Source organism: Talpa occidentalis, unplaced genomic scaffold, assembly GCF_014898055.3.
Source record: "Talpa occidentalis isolate TD23 unplaced genomic scaffold, MPIMG_talOcc4v2.1 talOcc4.3, whole genome shotgun sequence".
Classification (NCBI taxonomy): Eukaryota; Metazoa; Chordata; class Mammalia; order Eulipotyphla; family Talpidae; genus Talpa; species Talpa occidentalis.
This window is the reverse complement of record NW_023603184.1, coordinates 121015357-121037126: the sequence shown is the minus strand read 5'-3', so window position 1 is coordinate 121037126 and position 21770 is coordinate 121015357. Positions and strand designations below refer to the sequence as shown.

Genomic DNA, 21770 nt, shown 5'->3' with positions numbered 1-21770 from the left:
GCAGGATGTCTCTGGTTTATAATTGTCTGTTTTGGGTTTTTTTTGTTGTGCTTTGTACTGTTATTATTTTTCCCCTGATGTCTTATTTGGTTCCCCTATATTCCTCCTATAAGTGAAACCATCTGATATTTTTCTTCTTCCTTCTGGCTATTTCACTGAGCATAATTCCTTCTAGCTCCATCCACGTTGCTGCGAATGGCATGAGTTTATCTTTTTTGATTGCTGAATAGTATTCTATTGTGTATATATACCACATCTTCTTGATCCAGTCATCTATTTTTGGGCATTTGGGTTGTTTTCAGGTTTTACCTATTATAGACAGTGCTGCAATAAACATAGGGTACAGGTGTTCTTTTGAATCAATGTTTTTGTGTCCTTTGAGTCTACCACATTTTCAATCTTCTAAACCAAAAGAGGTTTAGAGCCACAAATTTGGCTCTTAAACAGAGCCACAAAACCCATGGTTCTCCCATTATATGATCCCAAAGTAAATAAGAGGCAGATTACAATTAACTACATAATCAACACAGCATGTAATCATTTCTAAAATTTATTCCCTGATTTTTAAAAGGACTTGGGGCATGTACAATTTGAAGATTATCTGTTGAGGCCCTGATTTGATTATCAGAAAGATTTGATTCCACTAGTCACTTTTTTTTTTTTAATGCATACAAGTACAGGCCAGAGGTGTGGGAGGTGAGAGGATTCACCAGTCAGAGCGAGGAACAGAACAGGCAGACTGACTGAAATACACTGCTGAGTGGAGCAGCAGGCCAGTCAGGAGAGGTCTGCTGTGCCATGTGGGTAGCTCCCTGGCTGGGAATCAAATTCATGCTGCAGTGGCTGCGGATAACTTCAAAGGTTGCATCTTAACCCCTTGTGCCACCAGGGAGGCCCAGATTCCTTCCACTAGTCACTTTGATGTGATAGTGGACAAGTACAATTAAATTAAGTGGAACATATACTATAATTAGAAAACAAATTCCAAATAATACAGTAAACTTTACTGGATTCTTCGAAACTGCTCTGAACAATATAAAATTCTTCATGATATTCTGCCCTGTATATAATGTGAAAATAATAATTATTTTCTCTTAATGCTTACAACCTGCTAATAAAAATTAAAGCTGAAAATTACACTGAAATTACTCTTGTCTTTTTTACATTTTAGCTTAATAACTCATTTGAAAATTTTGTAGGCCTTTATGACTGTCTATAGGTTGACAGATAACTATCAACCTTGATGTGATTTTGTGCTATATAAAACCAAACTGTTTAACCAGCACATGACCATGAGAAAATCGTCTCCATACAAAACAGGAGACAAAAGTACTTCCATAAAATCAGTTTTGTTTGGGCCAGCTGGTTGTTGTCAACTATTCAAGAAAAAGTCAGAAAGGTTCTCCCTTAAAACTTCCTTCCCAGCAGGAATTCTTTTGACAATGACTTCTGTTTAGATCTTGCTGTTGCTATTCTTTTTTAAAACATTATTAAGTTAAAGAATTATTTTTTGCTTATATTTCTAAAGTAATCTTACCTCTCGTTAGATTTTAAGATTACATCTGTAATTTCTGTTATTAACTTTTTTGTGGTTGTTTCTCTTAGTGATTAACATGCATATAACATATAGATCAGAAACCAAAATTTTATTTCACAATGAAGGCCACTTCCAGATTTTTTTTAGGCAGGAAATCCATTTGCTTCTCAGTGTATCATATTATTTTATTGCATTTGTGTTATTATAATTTTCATGTTTATAGTTTGAATACTGTCCAAAAAAGTTAACATTCAGAAAGAAGGAAGGGGATAAATAAATAAAATCTAGTTTTTATAAATAAATAAAATAAACTAGTATTTATTTATTTTTAGGGTGTTTATTAACTGATGCATTTTTTATTCCAGCTCCCTACAAGGGTTATTTGAGAACTTAGATGATCTTAAGAGACATTTAGTGTTTACAGCTCTTTTTAACTGTGTCCTTTTCTGCACAGGGGACCATTTGCCTAAATCTTTGGAAGGATTATTTATCTATGAAGAAGAGGGTTCTGGAATTCCAGGTTCTAGTAAGAAAGGAAATGATGCCATCGTAGTAGAACAATGGACTGTTATTGAGGTAAACCAGTTTTCTGACAATTTAGCTTTGCTTTCATACTCAGTTTTACATGTTAAAAATCTTTTTTACCTAACACATGCAGTATCCTTAGAACACATTTGTGCAGAACACATTTGTGCAGCGTTCAGAATTTCATCAAAATGACAAACTTTGTTCAGATTTGTGAAAAGCTGGTATGCTTTACTCACTGTTCAACTTCATTATGAAAGCAAAATGATTATCCATACATAAGTTGCAGTAGAGTCCCAAAGATCTGATATTCTAATCCTAAACAAAGTCCCCTTTGAAATTCTCTACACAGCTCCATGCCAACTGCTGAAAGTAAAAAAAAATTCAGTCAATAACCAGTGTTTTACGTCCAAGCAACCAATGTGACTGACTCTTTTTTTTTACCTTGTGAATTGACTATCAAAGGCAAAAATATCCAAAAGGTGTTCTCTCTCTCGCCAGGCCAATATGTACACACAGCATTGTCCTTGCTAATCAGAGGTGACATTTTTGCTGATGTTGTGCACTCTGAATTCAGATGTCACCGAATGGACTGCCCTTGAGGTGGACAGACTGAATTCAGGTATATTGTGTTGTGTGTATGAGGCCCTTGCGGACAAACTCTTTCACAGACACCTTTGCTTTGTGGGCCTACAAAGGTTAGAGAGACTTAGTTCATTTTCAAAGAAATCAGAAATTCCATAGAGGAAGAGAAAAGGATTTGGAGGAAGAATTATCTGAGTGAAAATTCATTCCAAATAGGGAAAAAGTGTAAAAAGAGTCTTCATCCAAGCTCCTCTTATCTTTCCCAATCCTCACTCCCTCTCATGCCCTTACTTTCCAGCCCCTGACCATTGTTTCTGAAAAAGAGGTCTATAAACTTCTTGGCTCCAAATCACCTTCGGAGCTTTTTAAAAATATACAAAGTCTCAGTCTTCCAAACATTAGAGCGTGATTCTCAAGCAAGACCAAAGGAAGGGTCAAGTATGAAGAACTAGATGCAAACCTCTCTCCACTCTGATCCCCAGATTGAACCATTGAAATTGGTTCAGTGGTTAGAAGGCACAGGTAGTAGAAAGTAAAGCCCAGGAAGAGCGTGCCCCAGTGAAATTCTACTGAAAGGAGAGTGAACTCCCATCACCCTTCATTATAATTGCTATGTAGCTGGTTGTCTTTTTCATTAGACTATGAGCTCTTATGCTTATTCACACAGGGCTGTGAAATCAAAACAGATTATGGCCCTCTGCTGCACACCCTGGCTGAGTTTGGATGGCTTCTGACAAGTGTGTTGCCCACCCCTATACTGAGACATGACAGGTAACAACCATGCATCCCTACACACTCTCATTTAATTCATTTGTTAGAGAATTCAATTTGACTCATGCTTTTGGAATGCCCACAAAAAACATTTCACTAAACTTCTAATCTCATTAGATTAGACCTCGAAGGTCAGTAAATCTAATCCCCTAGTGTCATACATCTAGGAGCTATTGTGTCTCCTCCCAGGCAAATGAGTTCATGACCGCAGTCAGAGCAGGGACATGGGAGGCTGACTCCCCAGCTTGGTGCTACTCCCAGCATTCTGAATGCTGACACCCAAAGATTGCATGATGATATCTTCTCTCTTCCAACTTAATTGGAAATTCTTCCTAGAATGAAGATTAAATCTATATAAACCTGCAAAAAGAAAGACACAGTCCTCCACGCACCCTTTGTCCAGCTTTTCTCCACTGCATATGCAAAACTGCCCTCCCTGCAGCCCACACACAGCCAGGTTTTGACTGCATGGGGCCCTGGAGAGGGACAGGCTGGAGAGCGCCAGCTTTTCTGACTTCTTCCCTCCTCTCTGGTGGGGTGGGTTCATTTTCCCCAGGAACATTGACTTGTTAGCTGTTTCCACTAAAATACCTACGTAAGAGCCACAATGCCAACATCTCACAAATACTAAGTTTTCCTTTTCTGTTTTTGCTAACTTTACCCATTTCTTTTCCTGGAAAAGAGAAATCGAGTGATTGCTTTTTGTTGCTGCTGTTTGTTTGTTTGTTTGTTTGTTTGTTTGTTTTGCAAGAGAGAGACCAATTAAGTCTTCTGTATAAAATGCTTCACTATTTCTTGAACCCAGAGATGTTCCCGTTTGCCCCCTTTAGCATTTTAAGTGATTGACTGCCAAGCCTTCCTGCCTGGGCCAGCAACTACCTGCAGAGGCAACACATACCACCTGGGCCTTCCTTTTTCCCAGAGTCAATCATGGTTTAACATTCTGAGTAAATGTCAGGAGGTGTACTAAGAAAAGCAACTCGTTAGTCCTCAGTCTTTCATCCTTCCCACCTTTTCTAGAAGGAAAGGTTAGAAGTAAACAAAGCAATTTAGCTGCTTTTCTTCTCAGAAATCTCATATATCGTTCAACTTGTGAATGACAAGTGACATACCTGGCAAATCACAAAACAGCAGAATTTTCAAGATTTGATCTTCAGACCAAGCATATCAGTTGCCTGGAGAGTGTATGAAATGCTTATACTCGAGGCCAACCCTCAAGTGGGTAGGACAGTAGGACTGTGTGAGTAGGACAGAGTGAGAGCTTTGCGGGTGGGACCCAGGAATCCACAATTTCACCAGCTCCTGAAGTTCACTAACATTTGATGAACATTCAGAAAGTAGTAAAAGAAAAGGAATTCCTCTGCCTGTTTTTGTACCCTTCACTGTCAATCCAAGCCATCTGTCTGTTCTAGGCCCACCCTCCCTTAGAATAACTTGAGTATTTGACCATCGGATTTCTTTTTGTCTTCCTTGGTATGTAATTTAAATTATACAGGCCCCAATGCCATTAACCCTTCCTAAAAGTGCTCTGAATCCTTAACCTTTTTGTATTCCTTTTTCACAATGAAATATGTACTTACTGTTCCTTCTTCCCATTCACTTGGAGATTCTGCTCTCATGAGTCTAAATATTTCCTAAGGGCCTCACCGGTGGCGCAGTGGGTTGAACGCCACGCTGTGAGGCTGTCCGCAGCCTCTGCAGCATGGGTTCAATTCCCGGCCGGCCGGGGAGATACCCACGTGGCACGGCAGACCTCTCCTCTCCCGCCCGCTGGCTCCCCTCAGCAGTGTCTTTGGTTCATCTGCCTGTTCTGCTCCCCGTTCTCTCTCTGGTGAATTCTCTCCCCCTCCTGTGCCTCTGACTATACCCCGGTTCTTGTATAAATAAATCTTAAAAAAAAAAAAAAGAAAAGAAAAGAAAAATAAATAAATAAATATTTCCTAAACCAATGGGGCACTAGACTCGACAGTGAGCCTACTGGGCTTAGTCCCCAGTGGAACCAGAGAACACAGCCAGAACTCCCTGAGCATCTCCTGCTTCTGGTTGGTTTGGGAATGAAGCCAGGACTGATGCCAAGTTTGGGAAAGAAGAGACCTCAAGGATAGTGTGAAGGGGGAACACAGTGAAGCTTGGAGACACGGTTGACCACCCTGTCCTGCAAGCTAAACTTCCTAAGATCATAGCTGTACCCTGTGAGTGGGATAGGAGTGGCTAGATACTGTTTTTGGAGCAGAGGTAGGAAGCACCAGTGCCTCACCACCTTTCTAGCACCCCTAGTATCCACCAAGGCACGTGGAATCACTGAGTGAAACTTTAATGCCTTTAATGCAAAGGTTCCTCTTTATATGCAATTAAATAGCAAAGGACCTGTTGCTGGACTGCTCACTAAGCTGTAACAGCAAAACATTGGACACAATATATATAAATGTCTACCAGTAGGAAACTGGTTGAATAAATTATAAGTTATCCATAAAATAGAACAGTATGAAGCTGATAAAAAATATTTTGAAGATCTGTATCTGTATTGTCAGAATTCTTTCTGCTGATAATTGTGGAGTTAAAAAAAAGTTCCAGGACCTCCCTGGTGGCGCAGGGGTTGAAGTCTCAGTGCTATCAAGCTATCACCAGCCACTGCAGCACTGAGTTCTATCCCAGGCCAGGGAGCTAACCCACATGGTACAGCTGACATCTCCTTCTTGCCTGCTGCTCCCCTAAGCAGTGCATCTCAGTAGATCTGCCTGTTCTGCTCCCTGCTCTGTCTCTGGTGAATCCTCTCATCCCCCACACCTCTGGTCTATACCCCAGCTCTTGTATGTATAAATAAATAAATCTCTTAAAAAATAAAATAAAATAAAAAGTTCCAATTCAGTATTGTAGTACAATCTGAACTTTTAAAATTTAAACATTTTGCATATATCTAGCCAAACTCTGAAAGCCTGCATAGCAAATTCAAGTATTTAGATATTAGCTTTGTAGTTAGGGGAAGGGAAAAGTAAGGATTTCTACTTGATCTTTATACCTTTTTTTATGAGTTGACTTTTTACAAGGAATATATATTTTGTGATTTTTTTTAAAAAAGCAGTTTTAAAGAACAAAAAAAGTTAATCAACTGATAAAAAAAGATGTAGAAACTGTATATGGTGTCTGCCCTGAAGGAGCTTGTGGTTAGCTAAGTTTGCATTTCGTACATAAGCAGGGGTCAAGTCTATGTATTGCATAATATAGTAACTAATCAAAGTTGAATGAAATACTTTATAAGTTTTATAGGAGTATTAAAAAAAAATGGATAGACAACATAAGGATCTTCAAATAGTAATGAAATAAAAGGCACCACCACCTTTTACCAGTTCTCTATATCAGAATCTGCTCTTGATCTGTGATAGATGTTAACAGAAAAATGCATTTAACAGTAATTATCCTTAGGCAACAAATACACTGAACACAATGTGTACTGTTGCTTCATATGCCAGGAACATTGCACAATATTTTTTTAAAGATTTATTTATTTATGCATACAAGAACTGGGTTCCAAGCCAGAGGCATGGTGGGGGCAGGGTGAGAGGATTCACCAGAGACAGAGTGGGGAACAGAATAGGCAAACTGACCGAAATACACTGCTGAGGGGAGCCACGGGCAAGACAGGAGAGGTCTGCTGCGCCATGTGCATAGCTCCCTGGCCGGGAATGGAACTTGGGTGCTGCAGTGGCTACAGATAACTTCATAGTTTGCATCTTAACCCCTTGCACCACCAGGGAGGCCCCATTGTGCAATATTGCTATTTATTTTGTTCCTTTACATTTTGTAATGTGGGTCCTCCTAGTGCATGCAATGTAAACAATAAAGGATAAAGGTAATGGTGCATGAGGGGGCCTCCTTGGGACCTAAGGTTTAAGTCTCAGGGCTATGTCCAGGATGGCCTGAGTTCAATCCATGGCCAGGGAGCTAATCCACATACGGGCAGAGCAGACCATCTCACCTATCTTGTCTGCTGCTCCCCTCAGCAGTGTGTTTCAGTAGATCCTCCTGTTCTGCTCCCTACTCTGTCTCTGGTGAATCCTCTTACCCTGTGCACCTCTGGCCTACACCCCAGTTCTTGTATGCAAAAAAAAAAAAAAAAGGTAAAGTTGCATGATGTTATCTGGTAACAAAGATTGTTGGTGAAAGCTGTTCTCCTCTAAGTTTTTATTCTTGTCCAAATGTACTGCCCTTGTGTACATCACATGTGGATATCAACTGCTTCAATGCACACAAAGATAGTACTCATTGTCAATTATGATATATTAAATATAAACAAAAATTATTTCTCTTTAAAAAAGGGATTTAGACTGGAAAAAAAGAAAAATATTATATACAGATCATCTTGGTCTAGGTGGAGGTGGATAGAGCTTAAAACATTTTAGTTTTCAGAGCCCAGGCTTTGGAGCTTAACAGATTTTGTTTTAATTACATCTTCCATGGTTACTAGCTGTATGACTCTGGGAAGACACCTAGCCTTTTTAACTCTCCTTGTCTGGAGCATGGTACGATAGCAACTTTACTGGATTATCATGATAACTGTAAATGCAAGGTACCTAATAAACTAATAAATTAGAGCTATTATGTGGGAACTAACCCTTTAACCAAATCAAAACCCCTAAGAATTGAAAACCAATTGAGAAAGGGTGGTTGCTCAGCTTATCCTAAATCAGAATATTTCAGAAAATGTAAATACTATAGTTCTCTACATACAAAATCCTACCGGCACTGGGAAAAGGTTTTATGGCAGATTATGTCATCTTCCTTTGGGGAATGGGAATGGAAAAGATTACCTCATTGGTGCTAACCAGAAAATTCCACCCTGACCAGTGAAGACTACATTCCTGGGGTGGGAGTGGGGGTTGAAACTGCAGTTAGTTTAGGTAGTAAGTCTTGGTGGGTTTAGCATAATCCCACCATTTTGGGTCTGTAGTTTTCCTTTTAGCACCTTCATTACTCAAATATATTCTGTTACTGGATTGCATAAAGGTGCTACTTTCCCAGTGTCCCTAGATTAGGCATGTTTTATTATTTTAGGCAACACCACACCACTAAGGTGTAAAGCTGTATTACCATGGAAACATAATATGGTAATCTGATATCACTACATTATTTCAGGATTATTGTTGTCAGCTCTGAAAACTTGCCAGAATCTCTTCTTAGTTATTCTCACTAACAAATAGGAAAATTAACGTGAAATTTAACATTAACTCTTAAAAGCAAATCTGGGAGAGGACCAAATTAGCGGAACTAACAGCTAATATGGCTGACCTTGAAAAAAAATTCACTGGAATTAAATGGAAGGAGGAGCCAAAGTTCCCTCTGACTGCTTCAAAATAGCAGGGTCACTGCCTGCTCTCTGAATTCTAATTCAATAATCATCTGGAGGGGCTGGGGTTGGGAATATGCCTTTTTTTAAAAAAAAAATATTTGTTTATACAAGAGTTGGGGTACATACAGGCCAGAGGCACAGAAGGGTGAGAGAATCCACTAGAGACAGAGTGGGGAACAGAACAGGCAGACGGACCGAAAACACTGCTGAGGGGAGCAGCGGGCGAGACAGGAGAGGTCTACCACGCCTTGTGTGTATCTCCCTGGCTGGCTGGGAGTCGAACCCACACTGCAGAGGCTGAGGACAGCTTCACAGCACTGCGCTCAACCCGCTGCACCACCGGGGAGGTCCGGAGGAAATATGCCTTTTAACAAGAATCTGAAGGTGATTCTAATGCATTTTCAGAAATTCAAAATTATAACCTTATATTATGAGAGTTGAGAACAAGCGAATTTAGAACCCAAGACAGGAGGTGTATACATCATTTATATCTTAGAAGACAAAGTTTCAAGGTAGAGGCATTTAGTACAATGAATATATTCTGTACTAAGAAAATAAAGTAGGGCCTCCCTGGTGGTGCAAGGGGTTAAGTCTCCACACTATGAAGCTATCTGCAGCCACTACATCACGAGAGTTTCATCCCCTGCCAGGGAGGTGACCCACACGGCACAGCAGACCTCTCCTGTCTTGCCCACTGCACCCCTCAGCAGTGTATTTTAGTCAATCCACCTGTTCTGTTTCCCACTCTGTCTCTGGTGACTCCTCTCATCCCCCCTCCCCCTGCACCTCTGGCCTGTACCCCAGCTCTTGTATGCATAAATAAATAAATCTTTAAAAAGAAAATAGTCTGGTCTATAAGGACAAGATATGAATAATGAAAAGAGAAAATTGTCTTCTTAGTGTAATGTGGGGAGCACTGCACCCCTTTTCCATTTTCTACAGCCCCTGTGGAGAAAACTCAATAGCCTTGTCACCACAGCACTGCAAGTCTAGGGAGTTATTTGAGACACTTAAGTGCTCCAACCAGATCCTCTAAATCCTCAAGTGGCAGCCAAAGAGGAAGTTGCAGATTCATATAGAATTGAGGGAGAGGCTAGGGGTTCATGTTTCGTCCTTTTTTTTTAAGCTTTATTTATTTATGCATAGCAGAACTAGGGTGTAGGGCAGAGGTGCGGGGGTGGGGTGAAAAGATTCACCAGAGACAGAGTGGGGAACAGAACAGGCGGAATGACTGAAACACACTGCTGAGGGGAGCAGCAGGGAGACAGGAGAGGTCTGCTGTGCCATGTGGGTCAGCTCCCTGGCCGGGGGATCAAACTCAGGCCACAGTGGTGACAGCCTGAGACTTAACCCCTGGGCCACCAGGGAGGTCCCTCCACTGGAGTTTAAACTCATAGTAATTTTGCTGTGAGCAGCATTTTGGTAAGGCCTTGCTGGTGAGGCCATATTTTCTTTAAATAATCCATTTGTCCTTTATATATAGTACTTCAAGTTACCACTTTCCCTCATCTGAAGTTCCGTTTCCACATGTCTTTAGAGGGAGTGACTGGGAGAACCTTTATTGTTGTGGTGCCCTTTGCTTTTCCACCACATAATAATATCTGAGAAACAAATCAAGATCATAAGGCAAAGGAACTTTGTGACTAAGCTCATAGCTACAAAGGTGCAAACTGAAATTTCATTTCAATTTTTCTTTTATAGAGTAAATAGTTTCATTTTCTTCACTTTTCTCCACTATAACCCCTGAAAATGATAACTCGAGGTGCTAAATTGAAGAGATACTAATGACAAATCTAGAATTTTGGAAGGGCCTAAACTTACCTATTCATAACAAAGTTTTCCAGTCAGAATAGAATTAAACTGGGTTACTCTTCCCTGCAGTCAGGCTTCACTGAGTTGATAACTTCTCTGTCCACCTTGAAGGATTATCATAAGAAACAAAGGTAAATTTAGATGGAAAATACTCAGTACACTGAAAATACTACATGAATCAAAGTTACTTTTCTGTTTTAGTTAATTAACAAGACCTGTTATTGGAAAGCCAGCCTCTTCTTTATGGTCTGTTATCATACCAAGCCCCTCTCCCTTAAACACCCAGAGAGAGACTTCTTTTTGTTTTCTCACAAAATACACAGAAGTAGTTAGGGAAGAAATAAGGAAACATTTATTGACCATCTACTGTGGTCCAAAGTCTGTGCCAGGATCTTTACATCCACCAATTCACTGATATTATTAGAACCATATCTGTTTTATGGAAGAGAAACAGAAGGATCAGAAAGATTGGGTGATGAGCTCAATGACACACATTTGAGTGTGGAGTGCAAACCCAGGGTTGATCTGACTCAAAAGGCATATATAGGGCCTCCCTGGTGGTGCAAGAGGTTAGAACGCAGCTCTATGAAGCTACCCGTAGCCACTGCAGCACAAGTTTGATCCCTGGCCAGTGAGAAACCCACATGGTGCAGCAGACTTCTCCTGACTCTCCCGCTGCTCCCCTCAGCAGTATATTTCAGTCAGTCTGCCTGTTCTGTTCCCCACTCTGTCTCTGGTGAATCTGCTTACCCCCCACACCTCTGGCCTGTACTCCAGTTCTTCTGTGCACAAAATAAATCTTAAAATGTATATGTGTATATATACACTGTTCTCCTACAGTCTCTTCGATATTTACATTACAGAAAAGTGATATGGCCCAAAACCGTGTAAGGTAAAGTTGTAGAGCTGGTCAAGCCCGTTTCCTTCTCCCCATTTCACCCCTGTATGTGCCCTGTCTCTTTGCCTGTGGTGTAAAGACAATCCCTGGCTCACTCTCCCTGTCCCCCACACTCGTGTCTGCAGCCCTTATTTTTTTTTTTTTTTTTTTAAAGATTTATTTATTTATTTGTTTTATACAAACACTGGATACAGTCAGAAGCGCGGGAGGGTGAGAGAATTCACCAGAGCCAGAGCGGGGAGCAGAGCAGGCAGAGGACCAAAGTACACTGCTGAGGGGAGCAGCGGGCGGCAGGAGAGGTCTGCGCGCCATGTGGGACCCTCCTCCGGCGGCCGGGGAGCAGCCGGGAACCGGCGCTGTCTGCAGCCCTTATCCACCCACACTGAAAGATTAATAAGCAGAAGCCCCTTATCCCAAAGACAAAAGCGGTGTTGATGGTTTCTCTTACCTGTTCTTTTTTTTTTTTTAATAGATGCATGTTTGTTTATTTATTTATTTGTTTGTTTGTTTTGTTTATACAAGCACTGGGTACAGTCAGAAGTGCAGGAGGGTGAGAGAATTCACCAGAGCCAGAGCGGGGAGCAGAGCAGGCAGAAGGACCGAAGCACACTGCTGAGGGGAGCAGCGGGCGGCAGGAGAGGTCTACGCGCCATGCGGGACCCTCCTCCGGTGGCCGGGAGCAGCCAGGGATTGAACCGGCGCCGCAGAGGCCGCGGGCAGCTTCGCAACCCAGCGCTCAACCGCTGCGCCACCAGGGAGGCCCTCTCTTGCCTGTTCTAAGTCCACTACCCTCAAGTGTCTGATCGTAGGTGTGAAAGTCAGCGGTGACCTGGACTTTGTACTCTCTCTCTGCTTCACCTGCTTTGGTATGGTCAGATGCCTGCACCTAATCCAGTTGCTTCACCCACTAATTGACCTTTCTAGTAAATCTCAATGATTGGACATTTGCTTTTCCTACATTTTTTGGCTCAGTGCCCCAGATCCAACCAAGGCTTTGGTACGTGAAGTCAGGTACTTTCCTGGCCCTCTTGTGTGCTAATGGCTGCTTTTCCTTTTCCCAGAGTAGGCCCTCTTACCCATTCACTCTGCCCTTCCTATTGTCTGCAGGGAAGTTAGCCTCTCCAGAGCTGCCAGGGGTGACCTATTCCTCAGGCTGCCTGTGCGCTCCTGCTGACAGCAGCACTAGGGTTTATCTATTGCTCTCAGGAAGGGACTAGTCGGTGTTTCACATCTCTGTAGACTGTTCCCTTGACCAGCTGATACTCTTAACTGACACAGGCTGTGCAGAATTTCTTCAGCCTTTACTACATTCACTTTCTATTATGTCAAAGTATGACTGCCAATTAATAATCTGAGAATCTAAAGGTTCTTTAACCCCTCTTAGGAAAAGACTAAGTCGCTCAGTTAACTAACAGCATCTTTTGGATGAAAATGTCTGAAAGGAATAGGAGCTTGGGCCCTGGCTTCTGAGCGCATCCAGGGCCGCTGAATTACTCTCTGGTTCTGTAAGGACCTCATCAGTCTAGTCCTTCCAGAAACCTGTCCTGCAGGGAAAATAGTCTCTCCCTGCTCAGTAAATAGAATCATCTTAGGAGTCCCAGGAGACTGTGAGGGACTTACTTGTCCTGCCAAATACTTGCCGTCTGTAAGACTTTACACCTTTTTCTCTTAGTTCTGTCATGATTAGAGTCTCCAAACTGAAAGGAATTCCACATAGTCTCACAGATGTTCTGAAAATAGCAGGGCCTATTTTTAAATCAGAGCCCTTCAAAACAAGATACATAAAGGTCTCGGACATATTTCAGATTAAGGATCAGGCTCCAAGAGGTGGGAAGAAGCTAACCTTCAAAAATCTTACATGGGGGGCCTCCCCGGTGGCGCAGCGGTTGAGCGCTGGGTTGCGAAGCTGCCCGCAGCCTCTGCAGCGCCGGTTCGATCCCCGGCTGCTCCCCAGCCAGCCACCGGAGGAGGGTCCCACATGGCGCGCAGACCTCTCCTGCCACCCGCTGCTCCCCTCAGCAGTGTACTTCGGTCCTTCTGCCTGCTCTGCTCCCCGCTCTGGCTCTGGTGAATTCTCTCACCCTCCCGTGCTTCTGACTGTACCCAGTGCCTGTACAAACAAACAAACAAATCTTTAAAAAAAAAAAAAATCTTACATGGGCATCTAGAGATTGTCCTAAGAAAACTAGCCTTTGAGAAGCCATCGCCACATTTACTGTTTTGTTCCATCAGCAAAGCTTGAAAAGCCTATTATTGCAGGTCAAACGTTATGTCCTATTGCATTTAGACTTGCTTCATCCTAAGATGAGTTGGAAAGAACTCACTTCTGGGTCACCCACAGTAGCTACCCAAATATTTTCCTGCCTTTTTTTTTAAAGAAGTTTTTCTTTATTGTAAGATTTTTATTTATTTATTCTGCGTAGAAGAACTGGGGTCTAAGCCAGAGGTGCAGGGGTGAGAGGATTCACCAGAGTGAGGAGCAGAACAGGCAGACTGACTGAAATACACTGCTGAGGGGAGCAGGGGGCGAAACAGGAGAGGTCTGCTGTGCTGTGTGGGTAGCTCCCTGCCTGGGAATGGAACTCAGGTCATTGTGGTGGTAGCACTGAGACTTAACAACTAGGCTACCATGGAGACTCCACATTCTCCTGCTTTTTAGTGAAGAAAAAATTCTATTCTGATCCTTCCTTCTCATATTTTGATAGTTCTAGGACTGGTTCTGATGGAGTTTTGTGAAGTTGCGGGTCCTTGGGTTCACTCTGGGAAACGTTTCACCAGAGCTCCCATTTCATTGGCACGCGGCGAGTTCCCCAGGCATGTTTCTTCATGAGACAGAGATGTTAGTCATATTTAAAGAAGAGGTTTATTAGGGAAAGGGAAAGGGACAGAGAGGGCTGCATGGTTGCAGGCGGGCGGCCTTGAAGTGAGTGACCTCTGCTAAGGGAGGTCAGTGAAGTCCCAGCAGGTACATACAGGTTATGGGCAGGCAGGAAGCTGCTGCCCTGCAGAGGGAGAGAGTTGGTGAAAAGAAGCACCTGCATAGTCACAGGTGGGCAGTGGGAGTGCTGCCCTGAGCCTGTGCAGAGACTGCACTGATATAGTCCTTTTCTCTTTGGGAGAGGTCACTCCTCTGTGGAGTAACCTGCTTGTTGCTGACGTTGGGAAACAGCAAAACTAAAAAGGGACCAGAGATTCCAGGGTGCGCCCAATCTCCATATCTTTACCCTCAGGCCTATGCTCCACTCCCTATAGCATCTGATCCTGCTGGGGTCTCATGCCTTGTGATAAGGCCCTGGTGCCGGAGGGTCACAACCTCTACAGCTGGGTTAATGGTCATGTTATTGCCCTCGACCCCCACTTCCTTGAGTGAGTCAGGTTTTAGTCTTGTGAGGCCTCCTTTCCTGTTTTTCTATTCTTGTCCCACATCAGTTCCCTCATTTGACCACCTGGATTATAAACATGGAAATAGAGGTCAAGTAATTTAAGGATTTATGGTAGACTTGGGATTTGAATTCAGGAACTGAGTTCAAGACCACTGCCTTTTCCAGTAACCCTTGTGCCTCCCAAACACAGACTGGCCTGTGCTGTGTACTTCTGTTAGGGGGAAAAGGATGTCCCAAAGCGGGGTTGCTCTATAACACTTCTAGTTCCATCTCTGTACCCCTGTTAGGGGGAAATGATGTCCTGAGTTAATCCCATACAGGCTTTGTGGACTCCACCCCCACTCCAGACTAAAGCCATCAAGACATTGGGAAGACAAATCCCATCACCACCAAAGGGAGGGTGGCTGGGACCTGAGGGTGGAGTTGGGCAGCCAGGTTGGATATAAAAACCAAACACGTGGGCCTTGGGGGCTCCCTGGCTCGTGATCGCTCGCCTCCTGGCTTCACCACTCCTGGCTGGCGGCCAACTCTGAGAACGCCATTTTGGGATTCCTGATCGGTGGATTGGGTAGGACTCATTTAAAACTTTGTCTCCCACTTTTCTCCCAGAGCTGTACATTTCCTCATTTCCCCTTCCTTGTAAATAAACCTTTTATTAACCTTTCGTGTGTGCCTGCAGTAGAGCATTGATAAGTCCTTTTAGCGCGCGGGTGAGGACCCACAGTCAGGCACCCCGTTTTGTATTGGGGTTGCTCTACAACACCCCTACATCATCACAGATGTCTCTGAGGATTCAAGTTGTTCCCAAAAGCAAAATCTGTTTCATACCACGTCGTTTCTTTTAATTGAAGATGGGATCAAACTAAAATTATATTAGACTAGAGGCAGTCTTTCAAAAGTAAAAAAAGAGAGCCTCCCCGGTGGTGCAGCGGTTGAGCGCTGGGTTGTGAAGCTGCCCGCAGCCTCTGCAGCGCCGGTTCGATCCCCGGCTGCTCCCCGGCCCAGAGGAGGGTCCCACATGGCGCGCAGACCTCTCCTGCCGCCCGCTGCTCCCCTCAGCAGTGTACTTCGGTCCTTCTGCCTGCTCTGCTCCCCGCTCTGGCTCTGGTGAATTCTCTCACCCACCCGCGCTTCTGACTATACCCAGTGCTTGTATAAATAAATAAATAAATAAATCTTAAAAAAAAAAAAAAAGTAAAAAAGAGTAAGTCTCTAATGACCACTTTGGGAGAAGATTTGCTATTTCTCAAATTTAACAGTATCAATATGTTTGGATTTTCAAATGATGTGGGATTCACTGATACCTCCAGGGCGAGAGTTTCAGTGTTGCTCTTGTTTTCCAGAAAAAGAGCTCAGTATAAAATGCAGCTAATAGTGAGTTTTGTGTGAGGTTTTTGCATATTAAAAGTCGTCACTGAGCAACATTAGCTACAGACACTCCTCCCCATAAATCCATGGAGACTCTGTGAAAAGCATTTCAGAGGAATCCAAACCCCAAGTAGTCTTTGGCAAGGGTAATTTGCCATGATGATAGTTAAAATAAGGAGAATACTGAGTAGCTCACTACAAAGAAGCATCTGAAAATGAAACTAGCTGTGGCTCAAATCCCTCAATTCAAAATGTATATAAAATTTCTCACAGTGGCAGCCCAATTGGTCTTTCTTTTTATAAGGCAAATTTGACAATGCATACTAAGAAGCTTAAATCATACCCTTTTAACCTAACAATCCCATTCCTAAGACTTTATCTCAAGGAAATCAAGAGTAAGGAAGACAGAAGGGCGGGTGGTTATGAAGAGATAGGACAGACGGGGAAAAAAAAATTAAGAAAGATTATACATATGTCTGTAGCAGCATTATTAATAATTAGCAGTAAGCTGGAAACAATCTGATTTTCCAAATGTAAAAAACAGCTAAGTACATTTTGGTATCTTCATTGTTTGAGGTACTATGCAGCTATTAAGAATAAGATTACAGTGTACGAACAAGGAAAGTGTGTTCAGTGAAAAGCATAGAATACAGACATGCAAAACACACATGATAAAGAATAGAAGGAACAGAAAGAGATGAAAACAGTTATATGAGCATAGTGAGATTACAAGACTTTAAATATTAAAACTTTCTTTGTGATAGCCATATTCAGCTTTTAGGAAATTTTTATTGCTTTCCAGCTCTAACTATATATAGGGTCATATTTCATATTTATTTTGGGTCATAAGATTATTTTACAAAGGATACATGTGAACATTCTAGCTTAGTGTGAAATATAGAAACCGCTAATCATACATACTAATGTTATTGTTTTGATTTGCAGTGAGGGGAACTTGGCTACAAAGCAAGTTGTGTTCCTTCAGAGACCTGTTATGTGGAACTCAGCTGTTCAAACACCAGAAGTGAGTAAAATTAATGCTTTATAAAATGATGTTTATATCAAAGCATTTGATCCTTAAATTCTTATTTTGAATTCTAAGGCATGAACACAGATGACGAAGGGTGTACTTGATATGAAAAGAGGCTTCTGAACAGCATATACAAGGGAACTATGCCTGCAAACCGAGCAACATGAGACAGTTCTAAGGTGATTAGAAATATCACCCCAAAATATGCTTCTTTGGCATATGGATTATTTTTTTAAAGATTTATTTATTTACGCATACAAATCTGGGGTGCAGGCCAGAGGTGCAGGGGGTGAGAGGATTCACCAGAGACAGAGTGGAGAGCAGAACAGCAGACTGATATATACTGCTGAGGGGCGCAGTGGACGAGGCAGGAGAGGTCTGCTGCACCATGTGGGTTAGCTCCCTGGCTGGGGATGGAACTCGTGCTGCAGTGGCTGTGGACCGCTTCATAGGTTGTGTTTTAACCCCTTTGCGCCACCAGGAGGCCCGTATGGATTATTTAAGCTGAAGACAAATGGAAAAACAGCAGAAACAAGAAATGCTCTACCTTTTCCCTTCCTGATGAAAAGGAGAGCATAAACTCCTCTTTTAAAACTTGACATTAATTTCCATTTATAAAGTTGTCTCCTGTATTGGAAAAGAAGACTCTTAGTCACCAGAAATGACTCTTACCACTGTAAATGGTACTTACTCCAGTCTGCATAATCAAATCTTACTAAAACAAAACCTTCTATCAGTTTACCCACATACTTACTTTCCTACAATTTCTAGAAATACCGTAAAAGCCCAAATTTCTTTTTCCTTTGTCCAGGTCTTCTACACAATGTTTCACCCTTTGTTAAAATGAAAATAAGCTCGCAGGTCTTTAGATTTGTAAAGTCCCCATGTATATCCAAAATAAACCTTTTCTCTCTGTTAATCTTTTTTTTAAAAAAGATTTATTTATTTATGCATTACAAGAGCTGGGTACAGGCCAGATGCGGGGAGTGGGGGGCGAGAGGATTCATCAGAGACAGAGTGGGGAACAGAACAGGCAGACTGACTGAAATACACTGCTGTGGGAGCAGCAGGCAAATCAGGAGAGGTCTGCTGCGCCATGGGGTGCTCCCTGCCCAGCCAGAGATTGAACTTGTGCTGCAGAGGCTTCATCGTGTGGTGCTTAACCCTTGCGCCACCAGGGAGGCCCTCCTGTTAATCTTTTTGACATTTAATTTGCAGCCCAAGATATAAGAAGGTAGAAAAAAGTTTTCCTCCCCAGTGTGTCTAGTCTTATAAGTGAATTAGTCTAATCTTGATCACATCAATGCAATCTTGTCCATCCTGACCTCTGAATCACTTTTTATACTGTCTCCTCAAGTTCTTGTTTTAGCCCTTTGCTGAAGAGCTATGTTTTAAGTCTCAAATAACCTTTTCCACACTGAATGCACAGACAGAATATCATTGAATGAATAGTATGTGTATTAATAAATCATAACTTTCAAAAGGAAATTTGCAAATGGTCCAGAAAATTATTTTAAAGCAATTCTTTTTTTCCTTAAATTAAGAAAATACTGCTTAAAAATAATTAGTTGTCTCACATTAATTTTGGAAAGAGTCTAGCTGATAGTTAAGTTGGGAGAAAGAGGTTAGGAAATGCCTCCACCCGGTCCACGTGGCAGGAGAACTGAGTGATCGAGTACACTGATGGCAGAAAGACTGTATTAGCGCCCATGGCTGAGCAGTGCCCCACACCCAATGAGGATGGCTGATTTCACAAGTTTGTTAAGAAATACTCTATCAAGAAGATGCAAGGATGGATATATATAAAGCATGACTAGGGAATGCTTTCACTCAAGCAAATGGGCTTTCTCCATCCTGCAAGCGGGCAGAGGAAGAACGGGCACTACTGCGTAAGAGCAGCGCCTCTGGTCACCTTACGCTTGCTTCCCTATTACCTGAGGGCAGAAAACTTGCTCAGGTTGCTGTGCACATGAGGGACTTTACTAACCTCAGGTGACACTGACATCACTCAGAACATCCAAAAAGAGCTACAACAACCAAGACCTCAGGTACTGACACCAAAGACTATACCCCCAAGATGTTCTCTCTCATCTGCATGTTTCAGCTTCTATGTGTACACGTCCAGGGGGGCTTCTTGGGGGGGAACTTGGCCACCTCATCAGAAAAGAGTTCTTTTTCCTGGAGTCAGAAGGGCAAACCCAGAGAGAGAATGCTGACTGAATCTGATTGATCAATAGCTCGCCGTCACAGAGGAAGGGGGAGAGGAAAGCTGGCTGGAAAGGCGGTTGTCCACTGTCCCGTCTCCCCTCTCAGCTTGAATGCTTCTGAGCATATGCAGTGAGCAGACCAGGGGTGGTGCCTCTCTGAATGTTTTAAGCCTCTGACTCTTCCAAGTGATACAGGAGCTATGTTTAGGCTTGTAGTAGTTTCTAATCCTGCCCCGGCCCAGGGAAAACAGGAAGAGAAATCCTGATGTCCATTCCACGTTTTATTTTTTTTTTTAAAGATTTATTTATTTATGCATACAAGAACTGGGGTACAGGCCAGAGGTGTGGAGGGTGAGGGATTCACCAGAGACAGAGTGGGGAACAGAACAGGCAGGCTGACGAAATACACTGCTGAGAGGAGCAGCGGGTGAGTCAGAGAGTCTGCTGTGCCTGTGGGGTTGCTCCCTGGCTGGCCTGGGATCGAATTAGTGCTGCAGAGGCTGCCGATAGCTTCATAGTGCTGTGCTTAACCCTTTGCGCCACCAGGGAGACCCCATGCCACGTTTTATTAACATGACTTTTAACCCTTTTCTACTCTGTTCATCGTACGAGTGTCTTAGGACACACAGTGTTTATGATGTTGGTAAATCTGACATCTTTTTTCATTTTGAAGACAGTGAAAAACGAAAGATAGAATGGTTTAGACACCCTAATTCCATGACTTGTCACTGATTCTCATGTATTTGCAATGGGTCAACCCCTTTTAGTAAAGAGAATGGTTCTCAAAAGTTAATATTTTATTTCAAGGTTTGGCATTAAATCAGCATCCAAATCTTGATATAGTTTGCTCCCATTTTATAGTAAAAATATCAGAAGAAACTGATAGGGTACAAGAGCTTGGCAATATAGCCTGGAAAATCTCTCTTTATTGACAGAACAAATATGATATAATGCTAAGTGGAAAAGGAGTCTAGCTGATAGTATCCATCTGTGTATGCATATGCAAATACACATGGTATTTAGAGAAGAAAACACAGTAAAATAGGGCCAAGATCTAATAGTAGTATCTTTGCAAGATGGTTAGAAGAGGTTTTGCTTTATTATTATTGCTATATTTTCTACATTGTGTAATTTTTTAAAAAAATATTTATTGGCCTCCCGGTGGCGCAGCGCGGTTGAGCGCTGGGTTGCCGAAGCTGCCCGCAGCCTCTGCAGTGCCGGTTCGATCCCGGCTGCTCCCGGCCACTGGAGGAGGGTCCCACATGGCACGCAGGCCTCTCCTGCCGCCCGCTGCTCCCCTCAGCCAGTGTGCTTCGGTCCTTCTACCTGCTCTGCTCCCCGCTCTGGCTCTGTGAATTCTCTCACCCTCCCGCGCTTCTGACTGTACCAGTGCTTGTATAAATAAATAAATAAACATAAATAAATAAATCTTTTAAAAAAAAATTATTTATTTATTTATTTATACAAGCACTGGTACAGTCAGAAGCGCGGGAGGGTGAGAGAATTCACCAGAGCCAGAGTGGGGAGCAGAGCAGCCGAAGGACTGAAGTACACTGCTGAGGGGAGCAGCGGGCGGCAGGAGAGGTCTGCGCGCCATGTGGACCCTCTCCGGTGGCCGGGGAGCAGCTGGGGATCGAACCGGCGCTGCAGAGGCTGCGGGCAGCTTCGCAACCAGCGCTCAACCGCTGCACCACCGGGGAGCCCTCGACATTGTGTAATTAAAGAAAAATTACTTGGGAATATAAATCTTCACCACAAATGTATATTTTGCAGATATGGGGAAGACAGAGTGAAAAAAATAAGGTAATGCACTCAGGTTCCAGCTTGAATCTAGTCACTCCCTGATCTCAGACCATCTTGTTCTACTGCTGTAGAGATGAGAGTAAAGTGGGGGTAGAAGAATTCCAAGGACTCATTGGACTTCAGATACTTTTGTGTGTTACCAAAAGCGTGTTTTTTTAAAAAAATTATATTATTCAACAAGAAACTATGAACCAGAGACACTTTTGTGGGGTGGGGGCGGGAGGGGAAGGATTGGGTCAGAATGGGGCGTTTGGCAATTGTATGGGGGAATATAAAAATAAATTTATTATTTAAAAATATATATATTTATTGAGGTAAAATTGATTTTCAGCACTGTATAGGCTTTAGGAATATAGGTTCATACCCATACAAATGTATGTTATATTCCACCATAGTCCCTTGGACCCTCTATATTACACACACCCCCCCCCGCCCCACCGCGCCTTCCATTCTGGTGTCCTGTTCTCCAGTTAGATTCCAAGTGTTTGCTTTGTCTGTTCCTTT

General features: G+C 42.7%; 1 protein-coding gene across 3 annotated transcripts in view; it reads left to right on the top strand.

The window, feature by feature from the left end:
* RFTN2 (raftlin family member 2) overlaps positions 1 to 17388 on the top strand; it is a 50268-nt gene extending 32880 nt beyond the window's left edge. For 2 of the 3 annotated variants that reach the window (XM_037523770.2, XM_054699968.1), the window contains exons 8-11: positions 1992 to 2113; positions 3315 to 3418; positions 17172 to 17250; positions 17329 to 17388. In XM_037523770.2, coding sequence (XP_037379667.1) covers positions 1992 to 2113; positions 3315 to 3418; positions 17172 to 17250; positions 17329 to 17334 — 311 coding nt within the window. In that variant the 3' untranslated portion in view covers positions 17335 to 17388. Of the gene's footprint in view, positions 1 to 1991; positions 2114 to 2563; positions 2685 to 3314; positions 3419 to 17171; positions 17251 to 17328 lie in introns of those variants that run through there. The other variant, XR_008553627.1, reaches the window with a different exon arrangement.
* Positions 17389 to 21770: the final 4382 nt, after the last annotated feature.